Raw genomic sequence first — 12135 nt, 5'->3', positions numbered from 1 at the left:
ATTTACCTAATAGAAAGTAGCTCAGATAATTATGGATGCATTGAATTATATATAATTATGAATTACAAGAAAAATTCAGACGAGAATACTAAACCGCTGAGGACTGTCTTGAAGTTAGCTGTCAACTGGTTTTTGGGGAATTTTTAATTACCTTAAACTGACTTGTCAATCATCCTGTCACCGTTAACATCCTCATGTACACATTCCACATTTTAGCTGTCAACTTGTTTTGAGGAATTTTTCCATAATCTGACTTGTCACTCATTTTTTCACTGTTAACATCAACAAAAACATTCCACATTTTATTTAATTAATTTAAAAACACCTCTATTAGTGTACTACTGGTACTCTATATTAAACGTACCATTCTGACTCATGTTATGAATTGAGTCATGTAAAAATGTTATTTGAGATAATATTTTATGGACAGATGAGTTAACTCGTCACTTGAAACTTAAATTAAGAATGTTCATACGCGCGTGTGTGTGTGTGTGTGTATATATACTGTATATACATATACAGTGGGTACGGAAAGTATTCAGACTCCCTTAAATTTTTCACTCTTTGTTATATTGCAGCCATTTTCTAAAATCATTTAAGTTCATTTTTTTTCCTCATTAATGTACACACAGCACCCCATATTGACAGAAAAACACAGAATTGTTGACATTTTTGAAGATTTATTAAAAAATAAAAACTGAAATATCACATGGTCCTAAGTATTCAGACCCTTTGCTGTGACACTCATACCCCTTTTCCACCTAAGCAGTTCCAGTGCTGGTTCGGAGCCAGAGCCTAGTTTCGAACCGGTTCTTTGTTTTTCGACATCCAAAGAACCAGCTCCGAACCAGTAAAAGCGGTTCGTAAGTAGCACCAAAACATTGCTGGGCTAGAAGGAAGAACCGCTTGCGTCAGGGGCTGGGGGCGGGGTTACCGTGACCAACATTTATGCTTTTGGATCGCTCTCACCGTGCTTTAGTGTGTTGTGTGCCGATCGATCAATCTGCATGGCGCTGATGTACATCGAACAAGCCTGTTGTGCTGCGCTAGTGAACCGAAACATGAAACGTATTCAGTGACGTAAGAGCTGGCTCTGTATTGGCTCTTAGCATGTGGAAAAGCAACCGGTTCTTAAAGGGTTCGCCAGTCGAACTAACTAAGAACCGGCTATAGCACTGGCTCTGAACTAGCACCTGGAACTGCTTAGGTGGAAAAGGGGTATCATATATTTAACTCAGGTGCTGTCCATTTCTTCGGATCATCCTTGAGATGGTTCTACACCTTCATTTGAGTCCAGCTGTGTTTGATTATACTGACTGGACTTGATTAGGAAAGCCACACACCTGTCTATATAAGACCTTACAGCTCACAGTGCATGTCAGAGCAAATGAGAATCATGAGGTCAAAGGAACTGCCTGAAGAGCTCAGAGACAGAATTGTGGCAAGGCACCGATCTGGCCAAGGTTACAAAAAAATTTCTGCTGCACTTAAGGTTCCTAAGAGCACAGTGGCCTCCATAATCCTTAAATGGAAGACGTTTGGGACGACCAGAACCCTTCTTAGAGCTGGCTGTCTGGCCAAACTGAGCTGTAGGAGAAGAGCCTTGGTGAGAGAGGTAAAGAAGAACCCAAAGACAAATATCCAGGGGGCGGGGTTGGATCTACATCTAGGGGGTGGAGATTGGTAGGTTTAGGGGTGGGGATGGGTGGGTTTAGGGATCAGGGGGTGGAGACGGGTAGGTTTAGGGGTGGGGATGGGTGGGTTTAGGGATTAGGGGGTGGAGATTGGTAGGTTTAGGGGTGGGGATGGGTGGGTTTAGGGATCAGTGGGTGGAGACGGGTAGGTTTAGGGGTGGGGATGGGTGGGTTTTGGGATCAGGGGGTGGAGATTGGTAGGTTTAGGGGTGGGGATGGGTGGGTTTAGGGATCAGTGGGTGGAGACGGGTAGGTTTAGGGGTGGGGATGGGTGGGTTTTGGGATCAGTGGGTGGTGACGGGTAGGTTTAGGGGTGGGGATGGCTGGGTTTTGGGATCAGGGGGTGGAGATTGGTAGGTTTAGGGGTGGGGATGGGTGGGTTTAGGGATCAGCGGGTGGAGACGGGTAGGTTTAGGGGTGGGGATGGGTGGGTTTTGGGATCAGGGGGTGGAGATTGGTAGGTTTAGGGGTGGGGATGGGTGTGTTTAGGGATCAGCGGGTGGAGACGGGTAGGTTTAGGGGTGGGGATGGGTGGGTTTAGGGATCAGGGGGTGGAGATTGGTAGGTTTAGGGGTGGGGATGGGTGGGTTTAGGGATCAGGGGGTGGAGACGGGTAGGTTTAGGCGTGGGGATGGTTGGGTTTAGGGATCAGGGGGTGGAGATTGGTAGGTTTAGGGGTGGGGATGGGTGGGTTTAGGGATCAGGGGGTGGAGACTGGTAGGTTTAGGGGTGGGGATAGGTGGGTTTAGGGATCAGCGGGTGGAGACGGGTAGGTTTAGGTAAATGCAAGGTGGGAGCAGTTGGATCTAGATCCAACCACACCCCCTGGATCTTGTGTTCTACAGTGAGGACCATCTCAGGACCTAGGAAATCAAAAAACACAACTTGACTAAGGCTAGAACTAGAAACTGAGACTAGAAACTAAGACAGGGAAATCCGTAGAGTGCGATCACTAGGAGAACGATAAACGCAGACAATACTCGGCCATCTGGAAGAGGAAGTCTAAGGCTTACAAAGCGTGTATGATTGTGTGATAGTTCTCAGGTGTGAGCGGGTGATTAGTGAAATGGCTGCTGGGAAAAGTTGTCCAGGGTAATATGTAACAGTCTGTGTGGTGTGAAAGTCAATGTGATGGAGGAGTGATCTCTTGGACCAGCTTTTTTCACATAATTAAATATTCTCTAATCCAACCTGTTACATTTCTTAATTACAGTAATAAAATTAACTACTGACTTGTCGACAGCAAGAAGGCAGCGGCTCCCAAAAAGGGGGGAGAACCTGTACCTGCACCACTGACAGATGAAGAGGAGATGGTCAAGTATTGGAAGATTTCTCAAATCCAAAAGTAACTTATAAAAATAATTTTTCTTTTGTATTAGGAAATAAAGATGACCAAAAAATTGTGACTAATTTGTTTATTTAACAGCTGTGGTGGTGGTTATGGCTTATACTACCGTTCCATCTGGCATCCTTCCATTCCATAAAGTAATCGGTTTTATTTTCAGAAGGGGTGATGGTGGGGATATGCTTGTCATCAGTGCATCCAAGCTTCCACACTGGAAGTCCTGAAGGAAATTCGGATTATTGGGTTACTTCCAGACGTCACAGAATGATGTTATCAAGTGAACATCATTTATCAGATCAGCCTCATTTAAACCAATTTTTATACCACTTACTTACTGTCCTGTGAAACCCCTCTTTGATGGATTTGTGCCCAGGAAAAAATTGTCAAAATGGGTGTGAGAGGGATGCACACTTTCCTTCGAATCTGCATACAGTGGACTTATAATGTGCTCTGCAACTCCGATGTTTTAAAGTGCATTTTTCTTATTTTGCAAATTATCTTCCAATAGGGTAAGAAATTAAAAGTATTCTTGTTTCCGTTTGCATTAAGATTATTTTTCTTACCCTATGGCGGACAATTTTACTTGTTTTATGTAAAAGGCACTTAAAAGGAAAATCCCCCAGGAAAAAAGGCTAAATATAGACAATTATATAAGATCCATATTAAGAATTTTTTTATATTTTTACTTGAAATAAGACAAAAATACTTAGTAAGAAAATCTATTTTGCAGCGTGAATGAATGAATAAGGTATTTAAACTTCGCTAACACTATAAAAAGGGGGAGGAGACCGAAAGAAACTCTGGGTTTACCGAAGAAAACCTGCTCCCGACCAGGTTAGGTTCACAGAGTAAGTTACTACAGTAACTGACTCAGAATATAAGTTACCTCTCTTTCAGAAACGGGCTTGACTTACCCTGCTTTCTCGGGTTTGACAAACCTCCCATTTTGAAACCGAAAACCCAGAGTTTCCCTGATTTCAGGGTTAACATACTCAGAATTTTCACTAAACCTCCTTTCTGAAACGGGCCCCTGATTCATTACAATTATTAAAATTTGTAGAAGCTATACAAAATGGTGAATTGCCTGTTTCATTAAAACAATATATTATATATAATATATTATAACACTGATTCCCAAACATAATAAGGACAAGTTATTCATTGAAAATTGGACGCCTATTAGTTTATTAAATAATGACAGTAAATTGTTTGCAATGATTTTTGCTAAAAAGAACAGCCTGAGTTTATAAAAGTCCGTCATATCAGGAATAATTTTAGACTAGTCTTATATATGATTGATTATAATCACCTTATTGAGGATGATAGTTTTATTTTATTTATTTATTGATTTCTATAAGGCATTTGATATGGTGATTGATGATTTTATTTTCAAAGTTATTAAATTGTTTGGTTTTGGAGATATGCTTTTGAAAGCAGTTAAAACATTGTATAGTGAGTGTAATAGTTCTGTCAAACTTGCTCACGGTACCTCAAAAAGATTTGATATTCATCGTGGCATTAGGCAAGGATGCCCTCTCTCTCCTGTTTTATTTTTAACTAGTGATAATTAAATTGTTGATATCAAGAATAGACATTTTTACTAGTAAGAATTGTATTTCTGATATGTGAAATTGTAATTTCATCTAGTAAGAAATTAATTATTGATATCAACAATTGATTTTGAATGGCAGCCTATATGGTGACAATTAACTAGTGAAAATTTAATTGTTGATATCAAAAATAGCCATTGCTACTAGTTGAAATCCAATTCCCGATATCAAGAATTAGCATTTTAACTAGTAAAAACTGAATTGTTGATATCAAGAATTTATATCCTGTGAAGGAATAAAAGTCAAAACGGCTTGCCGTGATGTTATTATTGCCATATATGTGTATGCTGTCCATTTATAGAATCTAATGTCTCGATATCTTCACTAGATGGCAGTAGCAGTCTGACAAACACGTTGTTATCTGAACTGAGCAGCACCGAGGAAGAAGAAAACAGGTCACCGGTATCCCGAGAAGTAGGAGGACAAAGCAGGCTGAAGCCTTCCGTTTAGCTTTTACATTCACATATGATCTCGGTTAACACCTTCATTATTTTCTTTTGTTGAAAGCGATCATCATGGCGAAGAAGAGAAGCGGTATCCGTGAGACTGAGAGCAGTCCGCTGGTAGAGCAGGAGCCGAGGCCCTCCAAACAAACTACAGTCCTCAAAGGTAAGGTAACAGTATGTCCTGATATCAGCCTCATACAGGTATTATGCAGCTTTCCACGATTACTCGGAGTCGGAATAATACATATTTACTGAGAAACTGTTTTTGCGAAGACCAGTAACGTTAACTCTGACAGGTGGAGATTAACTATCCAGGACTAATGTAGCTAATATTGATGAACTCTTCAGCTGAACGATCAAAATATTAGTAAGTTCTGAAGTGTGGCTTACAGTAGAAGAAATCAACACAAACTACAGCAAACCTTAATCTGAAATGACTTTATTTGGCTAGTCACATGCACTGAAGGATTGGGTAATGCAGCGATGCATCTGTTTCCTGCATTACTCATGCTTTCAACCTTTAAACTGATCTTTTTATTCAACGCCACATGAACAAGATCTATTACAGAGTCACATTATTAATATAATTGGATGCCAGAGGAAAAAAAGTCACAGAAATTGTAGTGCTTTTGAAATATTGAAGTATTCTTCCTGGGGTCCAACAAGTAAGAAAAACAAAATTACATTAATCCATAATAACAATAAAATCCAATACAATAAAACATACAAACCCAAAAGTCATTCAAAACATCAAAATCAACAGTGTACTGTATACCGTGCCATAAAATATTTTTTAAAACCTCATTTTACTTATTAATGTCCGATGACAAATCATTCCATATTTTTATTCCTCTATACATTACAGTCCTGTGCTTTGCATTAGTTTTTGAAAAAATATAGTTTTGATGCATGTCTGCTGTTAAAATGATGACCAGCACTACTATACAGAAGTTGACCGTACAATACACTTGGAATTCTATGAATATTTCTTATAAAACAAAGCAAAGAAACAATTTTCCTGTCCTTCACAAGTGGCCAACCTAGAATTTTGTGCGTTCTCATAATATTAACCCTTCTATTACAGTTAAGTCCTGCAGCTCTATTCTGGACTAACTGTAATTTTTCAAGTCTTTACTTGATGTACTCGACCACACCACTGGACAGGAGTCTAAATAAGTAAGAACCATTGCTTGCACAATTTGAGAGATGCAATACTGTGGTAAAAAATGTGCACATCTCTTAATAACTGATAGACCACTTCCCATAACTATTACCTAATTTTCTATCTGTTTTGACCACTTCTGCCTACTGTCTAGCATAACTCCAAGAAGTCTGGTTTCCTCTACCTGTTCAATGGGCACAGTCTTTACAGACAAGTTTAGAATTTGATCCAAACAAAATACTTTTGATTTTTGTCAAATTTAGAACCATCTTATTATTCCATACCCACTGTACCACTAATTGTAACTCCTCATCTTAATCAACAGATAAGTTTTCAATTGATGTTGCATCATCTGCATACATGACTGTGCTTGCATGCTTTAAAACCAAAGAAAGATCATTGGTAAAAATAGAAAATAACAATGGTCCTAAACAACTTCCTTGAGGCACACCACATTGCATGTCTTTTACTTCTGAAAAACTTCCATTATACAATTTTAAATATATAAAATGTAAAATAAACATTGCTATAAAATATAAAAACTGTGTTATTTACTATATAATAATATCGCATTGTTCTTTACATTTCAAAATTCTTATTTTAATTCTTAAAATAAAAAATACAGATTCCAGTCATGGTTTTCTGTTAATATTTAATTTAATTTATTAATTTAACACGTCTAGTTATTTTTGTAAATCAGTTTGGTGTCAATAATGGGACAGAATTTATTACTGCTCCTTTAAGATGGTGTCACACTGTTATATGTGATTTTTGCCTTTGTAGTTCTCCAGCTCACCACATACGAGAGCTCTCATGGGCCTGAATCCCCCTGAGGATTGTGAGCAACTGATGCAAATGTATGCAACACGTTGCACAGGTGATATTAGAGGTTATTCATGATGTGTTTTTGAATTATGCTCTCAGAAGCCCAGTCATCAGGAGGAGCCTCTGCACGCATGTCAATCCTCCTCCTCATCACTATCTTTGCCTGTTCTGCTTGTGTCATGTATCTGGTGTTCAGAAACTTCCCAGAACTGAGCGAGTAAGTCTACCTCCCCTTCTGACTGTTGTTTTGTGTACTGAACATAAAGGGTGTTTTACGGTGACTCAACAAACGTTTGATGTTTTTCTTGATGTCTTGCAGAGACGAGAGAGAAAAAATCAAAATTCCTAAAGACATGGATGATGCCAAGGCATTGGGCATAGTTCTGTCCAAATACAAGGATACATATTACACTCAAGTGCTTTTAGCGTACTTTGCTACATATATCTTGTATCCTTTGTGCCATGATTAATCTAGATTTTTTTCGAGGAACTGATTATCAACATTATTGACCAGTTAGACACTACATTGAATTTAATGCAGATGAAAACAGATTAACAGAAAAATAGCTTGGAGTATCTGTTATTTATGTTTTTATCAGATACATAACACATTTGGACCAGCTTTCGCTACGTTTTTTCACTGTTGAGGTAACGCCTTAACTAAGGCCTTCTCAGCCTTCAGACGTTTGCCATCCCAGGCTCCATATTTCTCAGTATACTGTCTGGTTATCTCTACCCTTTTCCATTAGCTCTTTTCCTGGTCTGTCTGGTAAGTTCCTTGTTTGTAGGCAAATTCGTTTCAAATTAGTCTGTCTGCCAAACTTTGTCTTCTAGTATGACTTTTTGTTGTGTAAAAATACTTTGTGTTTTATGGTTTACAGTGTTCAGGCCTTGGAGCGTCTTTTTGCTATATGCTGTCTTATTTAGTTGGGAGGCCGATGGTCTACAAGTACCTCACAGAGAGAGCTCAGAAATGGTCACAACAGGTGAGATCTTCATACAAATAACTTTAATTTTCTATGTAAATTGACTGGCCATAATGTTGAGCCGATGTTGTTTAATGTCATTGCAGGTGGACAAGCACAGAGAGCATCTCATTAATTACATCATTTTTTTGAGAATAACTCCATTCCTTCCAAACTGGTTCATCAACATCACCTCACCCGTCATTAATGTGCCTCTGGGTGTCTTCTTCCTGGGCACTTTCCTTGGTGAGATTAATCTTCAAACAAGATCACTTTTACAAGAACAATTTACAGTTGGTGATGCATTAAACATGCATGGAATAGGTTGTCAAAAGCAGTTTTCTCATTTTTAAATGGCATTTTATGGGACGAAGAATGGTATATGCCATCGGTTTTTGGCCAATTTTGCTGGAGGAGAAAGAATGCAGAGTTAACTTGCAATCTAAATTGACCCTGTGTATTTTCTAAAGCTAAGACCATTGAAATATGCCCTTGAGATTCAACTAATGAGATTTTAGGAAGGGTTTCTCCACAATCTGCTCTATTCTTCTGCATTATTCTCCTAAATAAACTTGGAAATAAATCGCATTATAGAAGTAAAATTGCTTTCGAAAGCCATGTTAGGTTAATTGTCATTCTGCTAAAAGTACATTTTGTCGATTTGTAGGAGTACACTTGCATATAGATGCTCTCATAACTGAAAGTTACTCTAATATGAACTCTAATATGATTCCATAGAGTTTTTAATATCAGGCTTTCATCACTTCGAGATCACACCTGTGATCCTCTTCACTAAAATCAGACCAAAGCCAATAAATGCATGTACTACAGAAATTCACGTACTAGATTTTATTGCAATATATTTATTCTTTAGTATTTTTTTTATTTTGAGGGGACTTCTGCATTCATATCTATATAAAATAATACCAAAGGTAGAAAAAAATATTTTCAGTTAACAGTGTTTAAATAAAAAAATATATATAGCATAAGAATATGAAATAAAACCCGACATATTTAAATCAGATTAATGTAAGTCACACTAAGTGCAAATAGCCAGCCTTGCTGGCAGAAGCTATTTACACCAACTCCACCCACTAACGTGTGATTGGGCTAGTCAACACTACAAAAGATGATCGTCCAACAACAACTCCAGTGCTACACCATGGTGAAGCTCAATAGAATCCATTGCTATTTACACTTAGTGCAAAGAGCCGCTGCCTAAAGAAAATCAGATGCACAGTAATTCTATGAGATAACCACTAGATGTAGCTGTACCTTTGTAGCCTTTTATTTAAATATATACCATGATCTTTTTTAAACCCATTAGCCTTTTCTAATCATGTCACCAAGTTTCATACCACTCTGATGAAGTGTAAAAACTGAAAACATACTTTTTTTCGGGCTAAAATGATTAAAGGCCACTAGAGGGTTAATTGAGATTGTGCACACTTTGATCACTGGACAGCTCATCTAATAGCTGTTATCTGATCTCTACTATAGGAGTGGCCCCTCCATCGTTTGTGGCGATAAACGCAGGGACGACGTTGTACAAGCTGACCACAGCTGGCGAGGCCGTGTCCTGGAACTCTCTTCTCGTGTTGGGGGTTTTAGCCGTTGTCTCCATCCTGCCCGTCTGCTTTCGGAAGAAACTCCAGCAGAAACTTGATTAGAGATCACCCCCCCTGCTTGATTCAACTCAGGAATGATACTGGTCCTCTAAACTTCTCCTTGCTTTCTTCTCTTCTCTTTTTTCGTGCATGTACGGCAAACCCTCGTTTCATCATAAATGGGCAGCCAGTGGCTGTCAGGACCGGCCTTCCAACACTGTCCCAGTACTTCCAGTACTGTTTCAACAGTACTTTCATGGGATGAAAAATTCTGTCATGATTCCCTCTAGCATTAAGCAATATTTTCCACATCAATGTCTTCAGTGGATTTTCAATATTTTCCACCAAACAGCAATGGTTAATGTGTGATACACTGGAAGAGACATATTTTCACTCCCTCTGAAGTTGCTGAGCTAAAATGGAAAGTGTCAACTGCAACCTTTTTCGTTCTTACGGCTAATTTAATATTCAAACGCGTTTGAGAATGAGGTATTGCATGCATCAGAAACCTTTTGAGGGTGAGCTTTGTGGCTTTTATGCTTTTCTTTCTTGTTTCTCATGCCAGATGAGACTGCAGTAGGGATCTGAATGGACGATCTCTTAACAGTGCCCTGTGTACTGCTGCTAACTGTGCTTAGCTCTTGTTATAGACCTAATTTTTCCTCGAAAACTGATAAATATGGACGATGCCACATTAGTATTACAGATCAAGACTGTAGATTGCATATATACTACAGGTTACTTGAAGTAAAAGAAATGGAGCGAATATACTAATATTACGCGTACTGAACTATTAACACCAGTTTTAGCATTTCAAACAATTTTTCTTCCTTTACATTTGAAAACAACTGATTGAAATAGTCAAAATGCCAAATTATTGATTTGATTTTTTTGAAATATTGTGTTTCGCTTATAATATTCATTTTAGCCACGTGACAGGGAAGTATTACATTTTGGAAATATATGAGATTGGTAACTGTTACAGTTGGTTTTCTGGACCTAGCCAAGCCACTGTAAACTATTTTAAATTAAATATGTCTATTTAAAGGAATAATTCACTCATATTTGCTAAACATTTACTCGCCCTGAGGCTATCCAAGATGTAGATGAGTTTGTTTCTTCATCAGATCAGATTTGGAGAAATTTAGCATTACATCACTAGCCCACCAATGGAAGTGCAGTGAATGGGTGCCGTCAGAATGAGAGTCCAAACAGCTGATAAAAACATCACAATAATCCACAATTGATCCAAAAAACTCCAGTCCATCAATTAATGTTTTGTGAAGTGAAAAGCTGCATGTTTGTTAGAAACAAGTCCACCATTGGACTGTAATCATGTGGATTATCGTGATGTATTTTAAATTTTTTTATCTCATTCTGACGGCACCCATTCACTGCAAAGGATCCAGTGGTGAGCAAGTGATGCTAAATTTCTCCAAATCTGTTCCGGTGAAGAAAAAAACTGATCTGTATCTTGGATGCCCTGAGGGTAAGTAGTTTTAATTTTGGGTGAATTATAAATTTAATTGACAGAACTTTATGCAGTTAAACTCTCTGCAGTTAAAACTGCCTTTCACTAAAATAAATCAGTCTTAAAAAAAAATGTCTTACATTTTGTATAATACCTACAAATGCTGTTTCCTGTTTTTTCTGAATACCGGAAAAATAGTCTTTAAACCTTCAATATACTCGCTTCCTGACTGGAAAGGAAACGGAATCAACAATATGTGCAAAGAGGATTAATAAACCATTTGCACTGAAATCTCTCTTAAGTGGAAGGGTGTGATGAGGCACGGTTCTTTTTCCAGATATCATTATCCTGTTACCTCATTTGAGTTGTTCTCTCATGTTGCATTAATTTATATCTGCAGTTCTTATTTGAATGTCAAACCTAACGTTTAGTTTTTGTCATCTGTAAATGTCTAAATGTTCCCAGCAGCTCTTGACGTAACACGGATGGCACTAAACAGAGAGAGTGGATGTGACGGAGTGATGTGGTTGTTCTGCAACCGTTTCAAGCCTCTGTAAACCGTATAACTTCTCTCTGAACCATTTATAATTTACTAAGTTGTACTCATCCTGATTTTTCTCTAGCATATTTTTACAGAACTCTATCAATAAATGACTGATTACAGTATTACTAGATTTAATTGACAATGTATTGTCATGTCCTGTATTTTTAAAAATCTATTCATTTATGTCTGTCCATCTTCTTGGAACATATTTATTATGACATGATTAAACACATGAGTAACATTTGCCTCTTGTTCATTTTAACTGAATTAATGTGTGTATTATCTTGAAATGAAGGCTGCTTAAAAATAAAGTATATCAGGAAAAATCACATTTTGAGCCATTTAGGATGGTTTATTGATTTACAGTATATTCATTATTTTTTAACAGTATATTAATTATTTTAGAGACATTTTTGTGAACTGTTTTGGTTAAATATGGCATTCATAATTTAAAAATAATATTTAT

General features: G+C 37.8%; 1 protein-coding gene across 2 annotated transcripts; it reads left to right on the top strand.

Annotated features, from left to right (window-relative positions):
- Positions 1-5002: 5002 nt before the first annotated feature.
- LOC306875325 (transmembrane protein 41B-like) lies at positions 5003-12002 on the top strand. Of its 2 annotated transcripts, XM_079425812.1 has the most exons (8): positions 5003-5063; positions 5157-5258; positions 7182-7299; positions 7402-7530; positions 7758-7851; positions 7964-8068; positions 8155-8293; positions 9548-11990. In XM_079425812.1, exons 2-8 carry the CDS (start codon positions 5165-5167, stop codon positions 9715-9717), a joined length of 849 nt encoding a protein of 282 aa, XP_079281938.1. In that variant the 5' UTR covers positions 5003-5063; positions 5157-5164; the 3' UTR covers positions 9718-11990. The 2 variants fall into 2 exon arrangements, with proteins under 2 accessions (XP_079281938.1, XP_079281937.1); XM_079425811.1 differs by having other exon boundaries at positions 5013-5258; positions 9548-12002.
- Positions 12003-12135: the final 133 nt, after the last annotated feature.

The sequence above is a fragment of the Barbus barbus genome (genome assembly GCF_936440315.1).
Source record: "Barbus barbus genome assembly, chromosome: 1".
Classification (NCBI taxonomy): Eukaryota; Metazoa; Chordata; class Actinopteri; order Cypriniformes; family Cyprinidae; genus Barbus; species Barbus barbus.
The sequence above is the reverse complement of the archived record's forward strand: the minus strand, read 5'-3'. Positions and strand labels throughout refer to the sequence as shown.

Coding starts and splice junctions, on each gene's coding strand:
- LOC306875325 (XM_079425811.1), top strand. CDS start 5,165: ATGGCGAAGAAGAGAAGCGGTATCCGTGAGACTGAGAGCAGTCCGCTG. Junction 7,852..7,963: donor CTCTTTTCCTGGTCTGTCTG/GTAAGTTCCTTG, acceptor TATGGTTTACAG/TGTTCAGGCCTTGGAGCGTC. Junction 8,069..8,154: donor CTCAGAAATGGTCACAACAG/GTGAGATCTTCA, acceptor ATGTCATTGCAG/GTGGACAAGCACAGAGAGCA.